The following is a 21,634-nucleotide window of genomic DNA, read 5'->3' as shown; positions in this document are numbered from 1 at the left end:
GTTTCTCTCTTGTACACTGTTTTATTATGTTGTTGTTGTTGTTGTTTTTGTTTGCTCTTAAGAATGCTTGATTTTGTAAGGTGACCTTGAGTGTTAAGAAAGGCGCCCATAAATAAAATGCATTATTAGGGGTCCGAGCAGCGAAGCTGCTTGGCCCCTATTGTTTCTGTAACGTTTTTTTTTTCTCAAATTCTGTAAAAGTCATACTACAGCCTATACAGTAAGTCGAAAACTCTTGAAACTTTCAGGTATGGTTAACAATAACCCCCTCTACCCATTAACCCAAAAGGTGGCGCTATTGTAAAAAAACATGAATTAGGCTTATTTCTCCTCACAAGATTGACCTGCTCTCAAAATTCTTTCAGAATAATAATCTCTAGAATCAGACACATGTATAAAACCCTGAAAATGTATACTTTTCCCACAATTTTCATATTAAAGCTAAACATGATAAAAAGATTCACAGGCTACAAAAAATTCACCAAAATTTATAAAATCTGTAGACCAAGCCTCTCAAAAATCAACCAACAGAATTTGTTTTACTTAGTTCCATTTGAGAAATATTGGCCAATAAAGTTGGAGCAGTTAGCCCATTTTTCTTATATGACCATTTTGTTAATGTATAAAAAAACATACAACTATTATAAGGTGGATACCAATACCCCCCACTAATAATAAACCCGAATTGTGGTACTGCACCCAAAGGTGGCGCTATTTAAAAATAATATGAACTAGCCCTATTTCTCCTTACGAGATTGACCTTGACTCAAAATTATTTCATCATATTAACCTCTAAAATCAGATGCATCTTTTTCACCCTGATCTTCTGCTCTAAAATTGTTTACTTTTCCCACAATTTCATAGAAAAGCCAAACGTCCACAGTCTCAACCCATTTTGCCTATCTGACCATTTTTTTATTGTATAACTACTATACGGCTATCATTAGGTGGATACGATTAACAGTGCAAATTTTCAGATCTGTACTCTTTTAAGAAAGCCCTTAATTCTCTTGTGAAATGTGTGCTTGGAGTTTTCTTGATGTTGTGTGCTTATCAATATACATTTTCACCATTTATATTGTATATAGCATGTGAAAATGTGAGGCTTCATGCAGTTCAGGAACGTCAGTGGCTGAATGGGATAATGCCTTGTACTGGTGATCCTTAGGTTGAGTGTCACGGTTAGAGCATTATGAACAAGCTGAACATGACATTCTGTCATTGCCACTAATTTAACAATACAGTATCGCATTAAGGGGAACTTCTTCCTTAACCATTTATCCTTCATAATGATCTCTGTCATACTAATATTTATTCCGTTAGTGTTCTTGACAACAAATGTTTAATTTCCCCAGAATTTCAAAGATTTTTCAGGTATTTGCTTTTAAGAAAGCCCTTAATTAATTTGAGATATGTTTGCTTGGTGTTTTCTGGATGTTGTGTGCTTATCAATAGACATTTTCACCATGTGAATGAGGCTACATTTAAGGTTTGTCAGTGGCTCAATGGGATAATGCCTTGTGCTGGTGATCCATATTTTGAGAGTTTGAATCCCGATTAGACAATTATGCTGAACATGACAATCGGCCATTGCTCTGCAGCCCACTCACCTGAAAGCCGAGGCACAGTATGGCATTAAGGGGAACATCAACATCTTTCCTTCATAGTTATGTCATATTTATATATCTTCCATTAGTGTGTTCTTGACTTTTAATTTTGCTCGAACCCCGTTAATCACCGCTTGCGGTTATATTAATTTTTATTATTATTATTATTATTATTATTATTATTATTATTATTATTATTATTAATATTATATTTACAAAGATGTCAGCTGGGCATTATATAACCAGTTCACATTCTCTCTTCTTCATGTTTTCTGCTAAGGTCTGATGGCTGAGAAGGAAGAGAAATCCATAGCTGAGGAGGGAGAGGCGGACGCGGTTCTCAACTATAACCCCCCGGCCCAGAAGTCTCTCCAAGAGATCACAGAGCTGGACAAGGAGGATGAGAGTCTGAACAAATACAAGCAGACCCTGCTGGGGGCTGTGGCCATTGTGGGAGGTACTTCACATGGCTTTAGACCTGGCTTTAGACTTGGCTTTAGACCTGGGTTAAGACCTGGGTTTAGACCTGGGTTTGGACCTGGCTTTAGACCTGGCATTTGAACTGGCTTTAGACCTGGCTTTAGACCTGACTTTAGACCTGGGTTTAGACCTGGGATTAGACCTGGTTTTAGACCTGGTTTTAGACAAATGCATCGTGTGATTTTTGCACAAAAAGCATTGAGACACGCACACGCACACTAATACATTTCAGAGGAGCGCTGCTTGTCCCCATGACGGTATCAGGGCCTTATGAGCAGATCTCATACACTCACCGTGACATGTATCAACAGAATATATTAATATATTATATCAACTATAATTATATTTTTCAATGCAGTGTTATAGAAGGGCTTAGCTAGTGATTTAAGAGTTATTCCCAGTATCTGTAGCATAGTGACAGTTACAGGAAATTAGTGTATGAAACATCTATGTTTGATATATGTATCTACTATTCATATTTTTCTAATTGCTTTGAAGGAATTACTTTCTTATCATAAAGAATCAATCAATCACAAAGTCAATGAAATACGGTATAATCCAATAGGTTTCCTTCCTCCTCAGACCCCTCCCTCCCCAATGTCCAGGTGACCCGCCTCACCCTGTTGTGTGACCAGGCCCAGCAGCCAATCAGCACGGAGCTCACAGGTAGCACACCTCCTCACAATGCACCAAACCAGCTGGAACCAGCCCCTTTAAAACTCCAATATGGTAGTCTTAATCAAAGTGTTAGGGTTAGGTTAAGTGAGTACTTACCATTGAATGGCTGAGAAACAGCTGTTTGATGGGTTAGGGTTGAAAAAGCTGGTTGATGGGGTTGGGGTTGTAAGAGCTGTTTTTTTTTCAGAGACCTGTAAGGAGACCATTGCAGTAATCAAGCCTACTAGTGATGAAGGCATGTACAAGTTTTTGTAAGGGTTAGGGTTAGGCATCACTTCTCCAAACCAAGGGTTAGAGAAACTGACCAATGGGAGATTGCCAGGCAACCTTCAAACGGCCATAGCTCGAGACAAACAACATACATGTTGCTAAAGTAACGGCAACAATCATCAAATATTTAAACAGATTAATACAATTACTTTGCATCTTAAGAAATGTATATAAGGAAAGGGAAGTTGATGATAAATGAAGTTGCTAACCCTAGCCCTATAAGGAAACACACAACTGCTTGAGTTTCCTATAGTGGTGTAAGGTAAGGCAGTGGATGCTGCTTAGTGAGGTATCATGATGAAGCACCAATGCACCTAACCCTAAACTTTACTCTAACTCTACCCCTAACCGACTAACCCTAACCTGAACCCTAACCCTCCCTTTACCAAGATGAAGCACTAGAACTTTGTTCTTCGTTTCTGGCTTCTCATTTACCTGGCTACTTCTCACCGTGTTCGAAGAAATATTGTTTGTATTACACGTACATAATACCTACATTCTCATCTCATCTTAAAGAACTAACAACGATAAGTAATATTTCCAGTATATTCAAGTACTATTGGCAGACAGTAGGATTTTAAAAAGCAGGGCCCATTTAAAATGGAAATGAAACCATCAGCTCTCCCACCCTGAGAGCAGTGTATTGGTCCTGCCGGATCGGGTTGCAGTGAGATAGCCAGACGGCTCCAGCATGCAGCATGGAATGCATTTAGCATCCCTGAGCTAACGCATTACAGACCTCATTATACACAATGCACACCGTTAACAGCATGCTGCTCTAAGTCTCAATCTATATTCGATTAATGCACGTGTGGAAAGAGGGAAAGAGGACATCGGTAAGTAAAAAATAGTGACAGAGAATGCTGTGTACAACAAAAATAAGGGAAGTAAGCGATTGTTATCACATTATTAAGTTCTTAGTACACCACTAAAATACGTAATAATTTGTTATCAATACATGCAAGCATATCTCCTGACCCTTTTGACCTAAAGCCATGAAACCAACTAACTAACCCCACATGAGTCTACTCATGATAAACTCTTCGACCTCATGAAATAAAAGATTGAGCTGAGGCAACTTTGGGACGACATGGTCGCTAGATCCCGCAAATGGTCCTATCAACTTTAAAGAGAAAAAGTTATTTAATCAAGTTATTAAAAATGTATTAAAATGAAGTACGCCATAATGGTCTGCATTAAGATGTGGTCACACCAAACATGGGTTAGGGTTAGGGTTAGGGTGAGGGTTAGCTAACCCTCACCCTAACCCACGACCCTACAAATGAAAGACCTGGTTCTCACGGATTTCATGTGATTCTAGACGAGCAAACAATTCACGTGTGGTCAAATATTTGAACTTTTCCGGGAATTTCGCATGATGCTTGGTCGTGAAAGGCAATCATTGTTCACTCCCTGATCTGCAACATGGAGGGGAAAGTGATTGTTGCCGTTTGTGGACTCCAGGAGCTCGGTAATACCGAGATAATATAATATACAAAGCCTAAACAACGGTGTTGGGTTCTCCAACGTCTCTGGTACTTCCACAAATAATGATTCGTAGTGGTGGTTATCTCGGCCATGGTTGGGAATAAATTGGCGGAAAGAAATGTTGGCGTTCACAAGAGAGCCCCCCCTCGTCCAATATTCTTTAGAATCCCATCCCACACTCAGTGTGACAGGCGGTGCGTTCCACAGCAGCATGAGTAGCCTCTGAGTAGTGCCGGTCGCTCTACACCACTGGCCTGGCTCAACACCCTTATTCTGTAGGATGTGGCCAGCTGCCCAAAGCCTCTCCACAGTAAAGAGCAGAATGTGTGGTCATTTACATATCGTTCTCCTGCGCTCAGCCATTGTTTACTTTATGTTCTGCTGGGCAAGGCCTTCCTCAGCATGACCCAGCAGTATTGCACTCAGTCTCACCACCTCCTTTGATTTGGATCAACAGTTTAGGATGAGGTATATGAAATGTAACTACAGGAAATGAGTGAAATATAGCAAGCGCGTATTTGTCCACAGAGCAGATGCAGTAGATAGGAATGAGAGCTCTAAAGTGAGAGAGAGTGGAGAGAGCAGAAGAGACCAAAACAACATCCTCTCCACTCCCTCACTCCTCCACCATTAAGGACTGCAGCATGAAACCACCTGTGATGAAAGGAGAGATGGATAACAGGGTTAGGGTTAGGGTATCCCTAAACCCAATCAGGGTGCTCGGATTTGGAATGAGCCGATTGCCGTCTAAAAGTGTCTCATACACATGCAGGCGCAGCTAGCCCACTAACAGCTGATGGATGGCAAAGCAATATATAACCAATTGCACTAAAATAATAGCTTCATGTTTATTGCAAAAAATTTGCAGATTATCTTTTTCTATTTTGCGTGGTAATGCAATTTCAGTTTCCCAAATGACTTGAAGTTCCCATTCCCATGGCCGCTTCCAACACCTGCCTTCAGAACAGGTTTAGAGGGCAGAGAATCAGGACCAACACAAAACATTATTTGAGGGGGGGGGGGAGAGAAGAGGGAAGGGAGAGAGTTGGGGAGAGGGGAGGGGAGAGGCAAGGGGAGGAGATGGGAAGGGAGGAGCAGTAGAGGGAGGTATTGTGACCCCGGGATAACAGGGTCAGTTGCTAAAGAATGAATGAAAGACACAATAAACACCTATCTACCCCCTTCCCCTTGTTTGATGCATAGTGTGCATTTTATTATTTTTGTTACTATAACATATGTTTATTCAAACGTTTGGTATAGTCACTCAGAACATTTGTTCATTCATACGTTTGGTATGGTCACTGTCTCACTCTTAACATTAGTGCAGCACTCTGCTGCTTTTTCCTGATATGGGGAATTAGAGATGAGCCACTGAGTCTCTGGCTGCTGCTGGATGGATTAACCTTTGTTCTCATAGTCTCATAGACAGACAGACTCCAGAGGGGTATTTATATATATATACAGGGTGCGATTTGTGAAAAAACCAGAGGGGGGGATAATTTTGAGAAACATTTTAAAATGTTTCAAAATGAAGACGGACCCTGTGTATTTTGGTTGTTAATTATTACGATGTAATGGTGAAAATACTTTGGGTGGGGGGGATAATTTTTATCCCCACCGAGGATAAAAATAATTCAGCAGAGGGTAGGACGTGTAAACCAGAGGGGGGGATAATCCCCACCATCCCCACCGGCAAATCGCACCCTGTATATATATATATATATATATATATATATATATATATACATATACACATTTAAACAGCGTACTATATAGCATATACTGTATATAATAATATGAATAATACTATCTCATGAGGTATAATAGCTAGACTAACAGACAATAGGCTTATGTTATCATGCTCATGCTAATAAGGGCCTTGGGCTCTGTGGTTGAGGTAATGATCCTCATGATGATGTCATTGTCCAGGAGAGGGTTGACACAGTGAGGTAATGATCCTCATGATGATGTCATTGTCCAGGAGAGGGTTGACACAGTGAGGTAATGATCCTCATGATGATGTCATTGTCCAGGAGACGGTTGACACAGCGAGGTAATGATCCTCATGATGATGTCATTGTCCAGGAGACGGTTGACACAGTGAGGTAATGATCCTCATGATGATGTCATTGTCCAGGAGAGGGTTGACACAGTGAGGTAATGATCCTCATGATGATGTCATTGTCCAGGAGACGGTTGACACAGTGAGGTAGTGATCCTCATGATGATGTCATTGTCCAGGAGACGGTTGACACAGTGAGGTAATGATCCTCATGATGATGTCATTGTCCAGGAGAGGGTTGACACAGTGAGGTAATGATCCTCATGATGATGTCATTGTCCAGGAGAGGGTTGACACAGTGAGGTAATGATCCTCATGATGATGTCATTGTCCAGGAGAGGGTTGACACAGTGAGGTAATGATCCTCATGATGATGTCATTGTCCAGGAGACGGTTCACACAGTGAGGTAATGATCCTCATGATGATGTCATTGTCGAGAGGGTTGACACAGTGAGGTATTGATCCTCATGATGATGTCATTGTCGAGAGGGTTGACACAGTGAGGTATTGATCCTCATGATGATGTCATTGTCCAGGAGAGGGTTGACACAGCGAGGTAATGATCCTCATGATGATGTCATTGTCCAGGAGACGGTTGACACAGTGAGGTAATGATCCTCATGATGATGTCATTGTCCAGGAGAGGGTTGACACAGTGAGGTAATGATCCTCATGATGATGTCATTGTCCAGGAGACGGTTGACACAGCGAGGTAATGATCCTCATGATGATGTCATTGTCCAGGAGACGGTTGACACAGTGAGGTAATGATCCTCATGATGATGTCATTGTCCAGGAGACGGTTCACACAGTGAGGTAATGATCCTCATGATGATGTCATTGTCGAGAGGGTTGACACAGTGAGGTAATGATCCTCATGATGATGTCATTGTCGAGAGGGTTGACACAGTGAGGTATTGATCCTCATGATGATGTCATTGTCCAGGAGACAGTTCACACAGTGAGGTAATGATCCTCATGATGATGTCATTGTCCAGGAGACGGTTCACACAGTGAGGTAATGATCCTCATGATGATGTCATTGTCGAGAGGGTTGACACAGTGAGGTAATGATCCTCATGATGATGTCATTGTCGAGAGGGTTGACACAGTGAGGTATTGATCCTCATGATGATGTCATTGTCCAGGAGACTTGGAGACCCAGAAGAAGCAGAGCTTCACCCTGAAGGAGGGAGTGGAGTACAGGGTGAAGATACACTTCAAGGTACCTGTCTGTCTGTCTGCATCTCTGTCTGTCTCTCTGTCTGTCTGCCTGTCTGTCTGTCTCTCTGTCTATCTCTCTGTCTGCCTGTCTCTCTGTCTGCCTGTCTCTCTGCTTTTCTCTCTGTCTGCCTGTCTCTCTGCCTGTCTCTGTCTGCCTGTCTGTCTGTCTGCCGCCTGTCTGTCTGCCTGTCTGTCTGTCTGTCTGTCCCTCTGTCTGTCTAAAAGGTGGTCTTGTCCCAGTGTCCCACATGTTAAACAATAGAGCAGGAATAATAATCCTAGCATCCTATTTCCCAAGGCTATAAATAGAGGGAGAGGGTTTTGTAATGGTAAGGTCCAGAGAAATACTGGATGAAGAATGGAGGTATACAGGAACATCAATAGTATTGACTTTCTGATGAGGATATTTATCCTTTAGTCTCATAGCAGTCATTCCATGTGGCCTAAATGGTGGCTTGATATAAATAAATAACGTTTGTCCGTATACTTGAAGACCTAAAACAACATTTACAAGTTTATTAACGTGAAATGAATGGCAACATGAATTATTTGTTGAATATCCTATTGATACTGATCACATTTCATATGGACATTTTTGTTATGACAACTGTAACGTGCTTTCTGTATTCTACGTGCAGCACCGACCTTTCTAGGAGTTAACAATGACTACACTTTTCTTTTCTTTTTGTTTTCATGAATCTGAATTTGTTTTGGATAACAAGCATATTTGAGGGATTCTTTAATATTACAGATTTTATGTAAACTGCAAAAGGAAAATGACACAATCAGTCGAATTCATTGACTCAATTTTAGTAGTGCAGTCTATGAATGAAATAAATTAGCATTTTGAATAACTGCTGGTATTCGGTGGAAAGGTCACTGTGTCGTTGCGTGTGTGTGCGTGTGTGTGTGTGTGTGTGTGTTCGTTGTAAGTTATCCTTAGAACACACACAGACACACACTCAGTCAATGTATTGAACTGTACTGTGACAGCTCCTTCTGGCGGGACAATGGTACTGCATTAAGTTGATTCAGCTATATGTGTGTGCGTGTGTGTGTGTGTGTGTGTGTGGGGGGGGGGGGGGGGGGGGGGGGGGGGGGGGGGGGGGGGGGGGGAGGGAGGGAATAGTATGCATATGTATTTGTGTGTGTAAACTCAATAATTACCATGCGGGAATCATCTCTGATAATCGTTTGGCTTGGAGGGAAGTGGGAGGGATATTCTGTGGATAAACATCTTGAAACATCTAGAAGAACATAATTTTTAGACATGGTCACTAACATAAATTTGTGTTCCCCAGGTGAACAGAGATATTGTGGCTGGCCTGAAGTATGTCTATGTGACATACAGGAAAGGAGTGAGGGGTAAGTTCACTGTTTACTAGGAGGGCACTAATACTATTAGTTGTTAGTTATCACAGGTATTCTCAATTTAGATTCTGGGTAGTAAAATACCTTGATCTGGAAGTTCTACAGATGTATTGTATTGTTTTATGTATGCCGCACTGTCCAGCTCACTCTGTAGGTGCAGTCTATGTTATTCTTAGCTGGTGTGTGGTGAGCGTTCTGGCGCAGATTGCCTGCCGTGCATCGCCCAAGTGGGTGCTACCCCCAGTGGGCGTAGCATTAACCACCACCTGGGGGGTGGTGGTTAGTGAGGTCCCCTCCTTCACTGTAAAGTGCTTTGGGGACTTGAAAAGCACTATATAAATTCAATGATTATTAATGATCATTATAAGCATTTGAATCAGACTTCAAATTGAGATTTAAAAGTGTATTTGATTTAAAAGGGTGGTGAGGTTGTAGTTTAAACTTTGCTTTGTCGAAGCAGGTTGGAACAGTTGTCTGAGGGATGTAAGCAACACATCCCCCTCTGGAGGCAGTGTTGCTACATTCCATCTAGATGCAAAACAGATAAGTTATAAATTAATAGATAAGTTATAAGTTGATAAGTTATCGTCCAGATTGAATCCCTCACAGAACGGTTGTCAAATCTCTTGCTTAGCTCAGACCTCACTGGTCGTCTCCTAACAGAAAGCAAGGATACGTCATATGCACGCATCGGAAACATTGCCGTGCTATGCCTACTTTTCCTGTGAGGCAACGAGTCCTAGACCTTGCATTTATATTATTATTAAATATGTTTTGCTTCATTATTAAGCATGTAAACTGGCACACCACAGTCGCTATGTCTCACAGAGATTGTGAAAATGTAGGGTGATATCAAGCCCGGTCCGAACAGGTTCGATACATGGTTGTGTGTGATACATGGTCGCGTGTGTGGTTTGATAATGGTTGTGTGTGTGTGGTTTGATACATGGTTGTGTGTGTGGTTTAATACATGGTTGTGTGTGTGGTTTGATAATGGTTGTGTGTGTGTAGTTTGATACATGGTTGTGTGTGTGGTTTGATAATGGTTGTGTGTGTGGTTTAATACATGGTTGTGTGTGTGGTTTGATAATGGTTGTGTGTGTGGTTTAATACATGGTTGTGTTTGATACATGGTCGCGTGTGTGGTTTGATAATGGTTGTGTGTGTGTGGTTTGATACATGGTTGTGTGTGTGGTTTGATAATGGTTGTGTGTGTGGTTTAATACATGGTTGTGTTTGATACATGGTCGCGTGTGTGGTTTGATAATGGTTGTGTGTGTGGTTTAATACATGGTTGTGTGTGTGGTTTGATACATGGTTGTGTGTGTGGTTTGATAATGGTTGCGTGTGTGGATTAATACATGGATGTGTGTGTGGTTTGATAATGATTGTGTGTGTGGTTTAATACATGGTTGTGTGTGTGGTTTGATAATGGTTGTGTGTGTGGTTTGATTATGGTTGTGTGTGTGTGGTTTGATACATGATTGTGTGTGTGGTTTGATAATGGTTGTGTGTGTGTGGTTTAATACATGGTTGTGTGTGTGGTTTGATACATGGTTGTGTGTGTGATTCCAGTAAACAGGTCGGTGTTCATGGTGGGCAGCTACCCTCCCCACGCTGAAGAACACGAGTTCATCAGCCCTGTAGAAGAAGCGCCCAAAGGCATGATGGTCCGTGGCAGCTACCACATCAAGTCCCACTTCACAGATGATGACAAGACCAACCACCTGTCCTGGGAGTGGAACCTGAACATCAAGAAGGACTGGAGCGGCTAGACTAGACCTTTGTCTCTAATTCTTGATTATGCTCTTGGTTTATGCTTCCTGTTGGACCAGATCTGTTGAGGTCTGTGACAAATGTAAGGTGGATTATTTGTTTAATTCATGAATAAAAGGGAAAACATCACCATATACTGAGCTTAACAACCACGCCATCACCTCACATGTAACACAGCCTGCAGTTATTTCATTGTTAGCGTTTCTAAATCCTCTTTTCCTTTGACCCTCCCTAGTCAGACCTGTGCATTGCAGTCCTAGGAAGCGGTGAAGGATGGCGGACGTATTCTCTCAGGCATGTGGTAAACCTGACTTCCATAAAGAGTCGTACTACTCATATTATTTCAGAATTTGCTGCTCTTTTAAAGTTCATATGAAGTAATACATTGTAATACAGGGTCTGATACATGGTTGTAAGTGGGTAAGCTACATTTATTGAATGGCTACAATAACACTGTTAATGTGGATGGATTTAATATTTAGTCACTAATGTAGTCCTAATATGTAACAAAAATAGATTTGCAGACTCCTCTTCCTCACTATTGTTGCTTCCTGCTACTCCCTTATGTCAGGCTGGCAATACATATTAACTCTAAACAAATATAAGCAACTAACTAGGGAACCTATTTAACAGGATTCGGGGCAACTAGTGGTGTTAGTTCCACGTTGTTAGAACCTTAAGCAGAGAGAAGACATCCATTGAGATGTAGTACAGTTTCCCCCCCCTCATCCTGCATTATGAGGAGCACATTGGTTTATGCCATACAAAATAACTATCTACTTGCTGTCTAACTTCATTGAACTTAGGTTAGGTTTGGAAGCCCATGGTTCAGTCATGACTCTACAGTCGGCCCTACAGTAGGCCCAGTAGTCTGATTCATAAAATATTCACGTTTTGTTGCATAATTTTCTTACCATAGATTTAAAAAAGCAGTTAAATTTGTATGATCAAATCATGATGATTTAAAATCATGATGATTTTTTTCATAGTGAATTTACAATGATGAAAGGGCATTCAATATCATCAACCTTAAACACATCATTGTCCCCAAATGTCATGTTCTGGCATAGTGTAATATGCTGTCGAAAGAGTTGCATGGATGTAATTTTTCCTCAGTTGAAAAGAGCATAACATTATAAGAAAGAACTCTGCTAAATTCAACAGGTATTTCAAAGACCAATGAATATAATGACACATTTATTGAGTTAAGTAAGGTATTAGTGAATATGGTAGATGGTTCATGATGCTTTAGTCCAACAACTTTTAAAATATAGAGAATAAAAAGGGTGTACAAACTTTGGAAATAATATTGTAATTTTCACTGATTATGATATTGAGCACTGAAATGCAATTAAGATGGCTGTCGCTCTAGGAATAATAATTGTTGGTTTGTTGGATGTTGCATGATATATCAAGAGTTTCTTCATTTTTTCTTACAACTTTCCTAAAATAAAAGTAAAATTTGTTGTGTTTTAAAATGATTGAAAAAGACGAATAAATATGAACACAAATGAATGTATACAAAGTATCTGTAGGGTTTATATTTAGCAGAGTGGTGGACGTAAAGAAGAAAACATTGAAGCTGTCTGACCGTAGGACTCCCTGCCTGTTAAAATGCGCTGCGTTTAAAAATGTGTTAAATCGAGTCAAGTATCATGTTTCTTTTAATAAAGATTTGAATGACCAAATGGGAACTTGTTTCAGCACCTTCGACCTGTGGGTGGGATCGGGGTTACCATAACCCTAACCCATTTGGTGGTCTATCTGAGTGTCAGAAGGGGAAGGGTTAAGGTTAGGGTTACATAACCCTAACCCATTAGGGGGTCTGTCTGATTGTCAGGAGGGTAAGGTTTAGGGTTACAATTACCATAACCATAACCCATTAGGTGGACTTCTGAGTGTCAGGAGAGTTAGGGGGAAACGTGGATTATTTTTCATCCGATCAAATAAATATTGGGTGAATTTAAACTTTTCTCACCATGATCCTTTCTTACATGAAAGTCAGATGATGGCAGATCCATATCCTTTTGTTGATAGCCTAGTTGATGTTTATACATTACATATTGTAAATCTTTTACTGTAGTGGTAAATATTAAATCTATTCAGAAACTGCGGACACACAAGACGCCTTTAGTGTGTTTTAAGTTGTATTCCATGTCATGTCTGTTTAATTACATGAATGAAAGAGGCATGGTCAATCAATGGGTGGCATTCACTAATCAATTAAAACATTTTATGGAAAACAACATAACATATGCTTACCTGCTAAATATTTCAGATTATACTGCAACACATATACATTTGTTCATCATTTAAATGTTTAACAATAATAACATTTTCTAATTACATTTTGTGAATGTGTTTTGTTGCATAAAAATATTTGTTTTTAAACAATTCTCCTTGCCTTATCGAGTATATGATTCAAAGCTTAGAAACGCAGGCTTCCTTAAACGCTGTCTAAATATCATTATCACCTTCTCAGACCAAGTGGCCCCGTTCCCATGCGTATCAGCTAGCCTACTCAGCTGAATATAGAGCCTGTTTTTCTTAGGAAAGTCAACATTTTAATTATGTTACGTTATGTGGGTATTTGCAAATCATGTAGTGATTAATTTTAGTTACAAAACACAAATTTGACTAATGCGACTTTTGGCTGATCACTTAATTATTTTGGATGATTTTTCACTTCGAAGACCATGAAAATATCCTAGTTCAATTCATGATAAGATTTGTATCTGTAGAGGGCTTTCAAGGCCTCCACCTGTACCTCCCTTCACCCCTTACCTCAGATGTCCCGAACATCCACACACCCCCGCCCCCGTGGCTGCTCTGTCAACTGTACCTGCTAAATTAAAGACAGCATGGAGGACAATATCAGTCCAGTTTTTGCTCAAAAGGCCCCTGGGATATTGTCAACATTAGGACACATAATGATTTGCTAGCAATAAGCCATGCCCTTGACTGACAGGAAGACTATATATTGGGCCGTTCGCTCACCATTGCTTTGCTTTCTTCCTGGAATATACCGGCAGGTTAGTTGGGCAGCTTTCAATTTGGACGAAATTGCATGATCAGCTTTGAATTTTGGTATCTTTGGTTGATTTGCGTCTCGTATTTTACCATAACCTATTTTTTGTTTTATTGAACCACTTTTCAGATACATCAGAATCAGATCTTATAATTTTTTTATAATGTATTAAATAATAAATATTTCAGTGAAAAAGTAATAAGATCTATATGTAAATGAAATAACGAGATGCAATGAATTAGTAAATGTGTATTTATTATTGAAAGGTTTAGATTATCATGTTGAAAAATATATTTAATATAAAATATTTGATAACTTGACTAACTATTGTCAAAGCAGTAGCCATTCAAAGCATACGCATTGCATATGTGCTGCTTACATTGCCGGGCTATCACATGTATTGGCCACAACTTGATAGCTTAAAATGTAACCAGAGGCAAATTTATTTTGTAATGATTGACCTGAATTAGTATAAATATGACCTATGATTAGTATGATTAGTAACATGTACAGTGTAACGAATACCAGGCTCCAATACAATATGGTGAAACCAAGCCCTGCCCCTGGCCACAAGTACAGACACAGCCCCTAACAATACGGGCAGCTAACCAGAGCAGGCAGTAGCAAATCAAACAGCTATTGGAAGCACAGCAACGTAATGCCAATGGCAGCAGCAGGGAGAGAAAACGCCCCATTGGCTCTTTTTCTGTTGCTTTTGCCTTTTTGGAGTACATCCTCCAAAGAAGAAGGCATCCATATAAGCCCCAGTGCGACTGCATTCTCTAACCCCACTGCCTCCCCCCTCTTACCCCACTGCCTCCCCTCTCAGTGTGATCTATACCGTCACTCCTCTCTCAGGATGCGTGTGCTCTTCACCGGGGGTCTGCTCTGGGCCCTGCTGCAGCTCGGGACCTCGCTCTTTCTGGGGGCCTTCAACATCAAATCCTTTGGGGACAAAAAGGCTTCCAACTCCACACTGATGGACATCATAAGCACAGTACACTAACTACTACTTTGTATAACTAACTACTAACTACACTAACTACTATTTTATATAACTAACTACACTAACTACTATTTAGTTTAACTAACTACTAACTACACAAACTACTATTTAGTATAACTAACTACTAACTACACTAACTAGTATTTAGTATAACTAACTACTAACTAAACTTACTACTATTTAGTATAACTTACTACTAACTAAAATAACTACTACTTAGTATAACTAACTACTAACTAAAATAACTACTATTTAGTATAATTAACTACTATATACACTAACTACTATTTAGTACTACTATACTACTATAGTAGTACCATACTATAATAAAACTAACTGTAATCAATACTAACTATTACTGTCTTTGTGGATGTTGCATAAAATAAATGATCTTCTTTCCTTCATTCTTTTTTTTACCAGTGTGAATGAGTAAGAACTAGGTTAAACCCCCTTAAACCACAGTTACGAACAATGATTAGATATTAGTTTCATCCAAAACATTATTGTTTTTTTATTCAACGATACTGTTGTAATGTTGTAACCGTTTTTTATCAACAGCTATTTTAAATATTCCTCCTTGGCACTTTTAGCATTTTGTTTTTGCGTTGCCATGGGGTTGATAGCTGTATCTGTTTGTTTATTTATTTATTTAAAAGGGACAGTGTACATTAATCGACATGTCCATTGCATATGACATGTAAATGTACCAGATTTAGTTATGCAAACTATTTTTCATCTGTAGTCCCTGAATCTGCCATGGGGTTGATAATGTTGGAAGCGTAGGTTGGTTAAAAGGCAGAGGTGTCCCGTTATTGAAAAATAGTGCAAAGTTTGGATGTTATTGAGAAATCAGGGTCAAGTATTTTCAAATTATGTGGTATAAATATGAATAATTCCTTCCATACTCGTTTCATCCCACTGGTTTAAATCTGAGCAAAGTAACTGTATACCACTTTAGAGTCCAGCTTGATATTAACATACCTTTCTCCTCTTATTACTTGCTCTTAGATTGTCCATCGCTATGACATCATTCTCATCCAGGAAGTCAGAGACAGTGATCTGTCTGCAACCAAACTCCTCATGAATCATGTGAACCAGTAATGGAAACTCATTCATCTTTTTCTTTCAGATATAAAAGCATTAAAAGGTGAAATGTGCTTGATTGTGTGGTGCCTGTGTGTAACCAGGGGGGCGGCAGGCCAGTACAGCTACATTGTGAGTGAACCTTTGGGTCGCAGCACGTACAAGGAGAGATACCTTTTCCTTTACAGGTAGGGCTACATCTTATCATGTTCTATTAATATGACTTGATTACCATGTAGGTAGGTTGGATATTCTGACATTGATCCAATGCTAATGTGTGTTATTTCCAGGGAGGATACTGTCTCCGTAGTGAAGAACTACACCTACGATGATGGCTGCGAGCCATGTGGTACAGACATCTTCAATCGAGAACCTTTTGTTGTCATGTTCTCTTCCAGAAACAGTGGTATGTCATGGATTATTGCGGGACTTGAGTATTTGGGACTTGCTTGACTAACATTGATAAGATTCAACTTTCACTTGGTATTACTGGCTTGACACTTGACTTAGATTTGAGACAGATGACTTGAATATTTTCTCATCTTTCAAGATATGAAGAAGTTACATTTTGTTTTTTAAACTTGATTGGTTGATTTCTTACTCTTTAAACAAAGCCTATGTCTGTATGTAACACTCAAAATTAATCGAACATCGAGTGAAGGATATAAAAGAATCATTCACAGATGAGAGGTCACTTTTCTTTCCACTTGAAGCCCTTCAGCTGTTTTAATTTCAGAGCCCTGCTTGCTATTGTTATCAATAGTTAGGCTTGTTATTTATTACCACTATTGTCAAATATCTGTATGATTTTTAAATTGTAAGCACGCTACAGTTTTCGTTAATGTTGACTATAAACTCAATTTTTCATGATTACTTGCTTTAATACTTTTGAATTGTTTGTGACTTGCCATGTGTTACTCCCACCTCTGGCCTTAATCAGCCAAATTACATTTTTGCTGACTGGAAAAATACTCAAGTCGCTTCTAGTCCTGATTGCAGATTCTTTGTTTTGTGTGAGCAGGTGGGAGCTTTGTCCTGATCCCTCAGCACACCTCACCAGACTGGGCCATCAAAGAGGTGGACGCCCTCTACGATGTGGTGAACGATGTCTGCACTCGATGGCACACTAACGTGTGTACTACTTATCGTAGGCTGCACTATGCACCAATTGCAAACTTTTTAAGAAGCCCTGAAGCCCTCCACCCAAAGATAGGTTCCAAAATCGCCATCCTTAGAAAAATAAAAGTTAAGATAGCCAATGAACGGATTCAATCTATGAACTCTCTATGGGTAGCCGTGTTCAATTCACTTATTTGTATCGGAATGTATTGATTGATGATTGTTGGCTTTCACGTTTATAAACTGGTTGGCAGAGACATAGGAATTCGAAATGGTGCTATTGTTTTACTAATAGTGACAAACTGGTATAGATTACTTGGTTGATTATCCCCATGTTAAAGTCATACTATCACGTTTACAAGTAGAAAAAAGGAGAACAATGTCAATGAATTCCCACGAGCCAATCAACAACAGAGAAAATGTCACTTATGTAATTGTAACCCGCATCGTGGTTGGTTTAGGTGGAAGTAACTCCGCCCAGTTTCTGAAAGCAGATTGTGAAGTGAATCTGAAGATAAATTCTGGATGATTATCAGGCTAGGAAAAGTGCAAAAGAGCACAATTTCAAAATAACAACCAAAATAAATATCAACTCAAAATCAATAAAATTATAATACTGTGCGTGATTGACAGGCAACACTGTGTACATGATTGACAGGGTTAGGGTTAGAAAGAAAATAAATAAGCGTGAAATAAGCATGTGATGTCTAAAATCCCTCATCTGGCTATACAGCGGCAGGAGAATTCAACTGTGAAAACATATTCTCAAACAACTAGCTCTAAAACCTTACCTACATCACATTTATTGATCTACCCTGTAGGATATCCTGCTCCTGGGCGACTTCAATACAGGCTGCACCTATGTTACGGGCAAAGACTGGGAGAAGATTCGCCTTTTCACAGATGAGAGCTTCCAATGGCTCATCTCTAATGATGTGGACACCACCGTGTCGCAGACCAACTGCCCCTATGACAGGTACTTAACAACCACAGACACTCAAGGTGAGAGGACATAATGATCATTGACAGTGCTATTGTTAAAGTTATTGATTTCTGTAAAGTATTGAAATTAACAATACACTTTATGCATGGACACAACTAGTTATTGATACTTTATAAAAGTATCAACAAAATAAGTAAAAGATTTGTTTGAAATAGTGGAGATACAACAATAAATGATTGGCTCTTCAAGTGCAAGTAGCTCAAACCTAGGAAAATTCTTTGCCATGTTGTTCCTCTTTAGGATTGTGGCCACAGCGGACATGCTGAAAAGAGTGGTACTTGGTAGTGCTGCGGTCTATAACTATATGGAGGACCTCCACCTCAGCCACAGCCTGGTGAGACTTCCCCCACTCTTTATAAGCAAGGCAGCAGGTATGTCATCGATCAGGGGTGAGTCGGAGTTCCACCTCTACTCCCCCTACTTCCATACCTTCTTAAACAAAAAGCCATAAGCGAGTTGTAGTAATCGAATCGCAAATCAGCAGGAGGGGCCACCAAGGTAATGTTCGTGGTGCAGCATAGCTGATTGTCACCAAGGTTCCTCATGGTTTGTGATGGAGATACTGCAATGTCGGCGACCATGACCAATTAGTCCATGTGCTGGCAAAAGGAAGAGTAGAGGAATAGTCGAATAGTCAGCGTAGCAATGATAGGAGAAACCATGTGACCATTTGAACGCAAGGATCTAGTTAGTATATAGGGAGAATAGAAGGTGTCCCAATACAGAGCCTTGAGGGACACCAGTGTCGAAAGTGCAGGGTTTGACAAGGAGCCATTCCATATGAGCTGATCGGTGCGAATCGTCAGGTAGGATGTGGACCAGGATAGTGCAGAGTAAGCGACCTGAGTTTGGCAGTAGTGGCGAGAAGGATCTGGTGGTTCAGGGTGTCGAAGGCCGCGGAAAGGTTGAGGCGAATTAGAACCGACGAAGCTATCACCGCAAGGAAGGCGGTGATGTCTCAGTTGAGTTTGCAGTGTTAATGCCTGACTGGTAAGGGTCAAGCAGGTTGTTTTGTGAGAGATAGGAGGGCCGTTGATTAGAGATGGCAGGTTTCAGAGTTTTAAAAAGGAATGAAACAAGGGATTGGTGTCTTAAAGAACGGCTTGATTCTAGCAGTCTTGAAGGACACTGGAATAAGGGCTAAAGTGAGGAGGAGTTGATGAGGGTGATGAGGAATGGAAGAATGTCGCTCGACACGGATTGGAGAAGGGGATCAGGTCAAGAGGGCAGGTAGATAGTTAGACGTAACTATTCAGTTTCAGGTTTCAGGTTCTTCCAGGTTCCGGCGGGTGGTGAAAGCGTTAAGAGTATGGAGGAGGGAGGGGAAGGACATCAAGGGGAGAGAGAAAGCAACAAAGTGACTGTGAGGTAAACGAAGCAGGGTTACCGAGAGAGCCGAGGTACCGCAGAATGAATGGTTACCAGCCCTGTTGCTCAGAGAAGGGCAGAGTTTTAGGATGAAGTTGGTAGAAATGTCTATTAATTCAGAGGGTGTTAAGCCACCCAGGACAATGAGTACCATCATTGTCCTGAGGAGCAGCTAAGGAGGGCATCCATCGAAGAATGTAGGAGAAACGGGTGGACGATAGCTCACACAATGTAGAGCTTGATGGGAAGGGTGACAGTGACAGCTAGAGTTTGAATGCAGATCTGGTTGGGTATTCCAGGGGAAGGACCTGGTAGGACCACTTTGGCTGCCTATATTATACAGCCTCTCAACAACAATGATGACTTGCAGAAAGAGTGACAGCATCTGCTTCTTTCTGCCAATGTTGTCGCTGCTGAACCCTGACCTCCCCACATCCCAATACTGCCCCTTCCTTTCATGGATGTATCGGATCTTGCAGATGTGTAGATTTAATTACTGAGGACTTGCACAATCAACGCTCCAAACGGACGCATTATGCACACACAAGCGCATAGTTAGGCACACACAACAGAAAATACATCAGGTCCAGAGGACGTTCGCAATTCCCTCCATGGAGCTAGGGTTAGGGTAAGAAATATTATAATTATATAGACTTTTATTTATGGGACTGCATGTCATTTTCACAAACTCATAAATATTGAAACTCTATGGGCAGCTTTGGTCCCCATCTTGATCTCAGTATTTTACATTCAAATCTAGATTTGTCATGTATGATCAACTCTCTGTCAGTAATTCTGTGAAGCTGTACATTCCTCAGTGTTTGTTGTGTTTTATACCTCCTCTATGGCTGGGCGGTGTGCATACGGCTGCTGCCTACAGATTGTTCTCTACACACTCGCTTGGCTTTAACTTGAACATGTTCTCATAATAGATCCATGTTCGGTAACAGGTAGCTTTCATTACAGCTAAAGTTATTTTAGCCCTGGCAGGTCTGTACAATGTTGGTGGCTGCACACATTGTCCGTGCTGGATGTATAAAAGATGGACTTGTAGAAAATATAATATTATTTGAACGCAGTAGTGAAAATGTTTTGTTTCATCTGATCATTTTGTAGATGTTGGAAAATCCATTTTTAATTCCGCCAATATTTAGATTTGATATCAGAAAAAAGAATGGTAACGGTTAGTATTTGGAAAAATATGAGTTTCTATGACTTGTTTTAATGCGTATCAGATGGTAAATGACCTGACACTACATAGTTAACTAAACACTTAGCTTTACCGTCTTCTGGGCCACTGTTGAGGTATATGTCTTGAGACGCCACCGCAAACCAAATTCAATACATTGTTTATCTCTCTGGAGCATAAGATATTAATCTTAAAATGATAATTGACAGACGTGCTGCTTGACCAAACCATCTGTGCCTTAGACCTTGGCCGTGAGCGACCATTATCCTGTGGAGGTGAGGCTGACCGCTGGCCCTCCATCTGGCCCTCCATCTGGCCCTCCCTCCCGCCCTCCCTCTGGCCCTCCATCCGGCCCTCCATCTGCCTGAGCCCTGCAGCACTGGACGAACTTTAAACTGATGGTTAAAACGTTGTTTTGTCCAGTGAGGAAGAATTCATGTCAGTTCACAATGCCATGAGTAGCTTGACTTAAATAAAGTTGGATGTAAACTTTAGTAAACGGGCGCTTGGTTGGGCCAATGGTTGGTAAGACAACATTGAATGATTTGCATCTTCAATAAGCCTATTCTTACACAACCACACAATCAATAATTCATGGAAATTTCTTCGGAACATAAATACATGCAATAAACAATTGCATAGTTATTAAAAAATCTGTATAGTATTGTTGATTACATTGCAATAAAATGAAAGAACAAATTCAAAGCAAGACTAATTAACAACACAGATAACACAAGTTTAGACTGAGTCTTAGTCAAAAACAGGAATCTGTCTATACTTACTGTATGTCAGCGCTTCGAGAGCAAACATGCTGAGAGATCAAATAGTGGAAAAGTGTAATGAAAAGACAGCAGGAGAAATTATTGCAGTACGAAAGACTC

The 21,634-nt window shown here is 40.3% G+C and overlaps 2 protein-coding genes across 2 annotated transcripts in view; both read left to right on the top strand.

Annotated features, from left to right (window-relative positions):
* The window catches only part of arhgdig (Rho GDP dissociation inhibitor (GDI) gamma), a 17,382-nt gene extending 4,800 nt beyond the window's left edge, over positions 1–12,582 (top strand). Inside the window, exons 2-6 of the mRNA XM_079746546.1 lie at positions 1,888–2,064; positions 2,670–2,753; positions 7,735–7,811; positions 9,112–9,175; positions 10,757–12,582. Coding sequence (XP_079602672.1) covers positions 1,888–2,064; positions 2,670–2,753; positions 7,735–7,811; positions 9,112–9,175; positions 10,757–10,956 — 602 coding nt within the window. The 3' untranslated portion in view covers positions 10,957–12,582. The remainder of the gene's footprint in view (positions 1–1,887; positions 2,065–2,669; positions 2,754–7,734; positions 7,812–9,111; positions 9,176–10,756) is intronic.
* Positions 11,213–21,130, top strand: dnase1 (deoxyribonuclease I). Its single transcript, XM_079746545.1, has 9 exons — positions 11,213–11,258; positions 14,815–14,982; positions 16,000–16,088; positions 16,179–16,262; positions 16,365–16,480; positions 17,096–17,205; positions 18,015–18,169; positions 18,437–18,530; positions 20,996–21,130. Exons 2-9 carry the CDS (start codon positions 14,845–14,847, stop codon positions 21,119–21,121), a joined length of 912 nt encoding a protein of 303 aa, XP_079602671.1. The 5' UTR covers positions 11,213–11,258; positions 14,815–14,844; the 3' UTR covers positions 21,122–21,130.
* The last annotated feature ends 504 nt before the right edge of the window (positions 21,131–21,634 follow it).

Source organism: Pollachius pollachius (genome assembly GCF_949987615.1).
Source record: "Pollachius pollachius genome assembly, chromosome: 11".
Classification (NCBI taxonomy): domain Eukaryota; kingdom Metazoa; phylum Chordata; class Actinopteri; order Gadiformes; family Gadidae; genus Pollachius; species Pollachius pollachius.
Note: the sequence above shows the minus strand (reverse complement) of the source record. Positions and strands in the feature narration are given on the sequence as shown.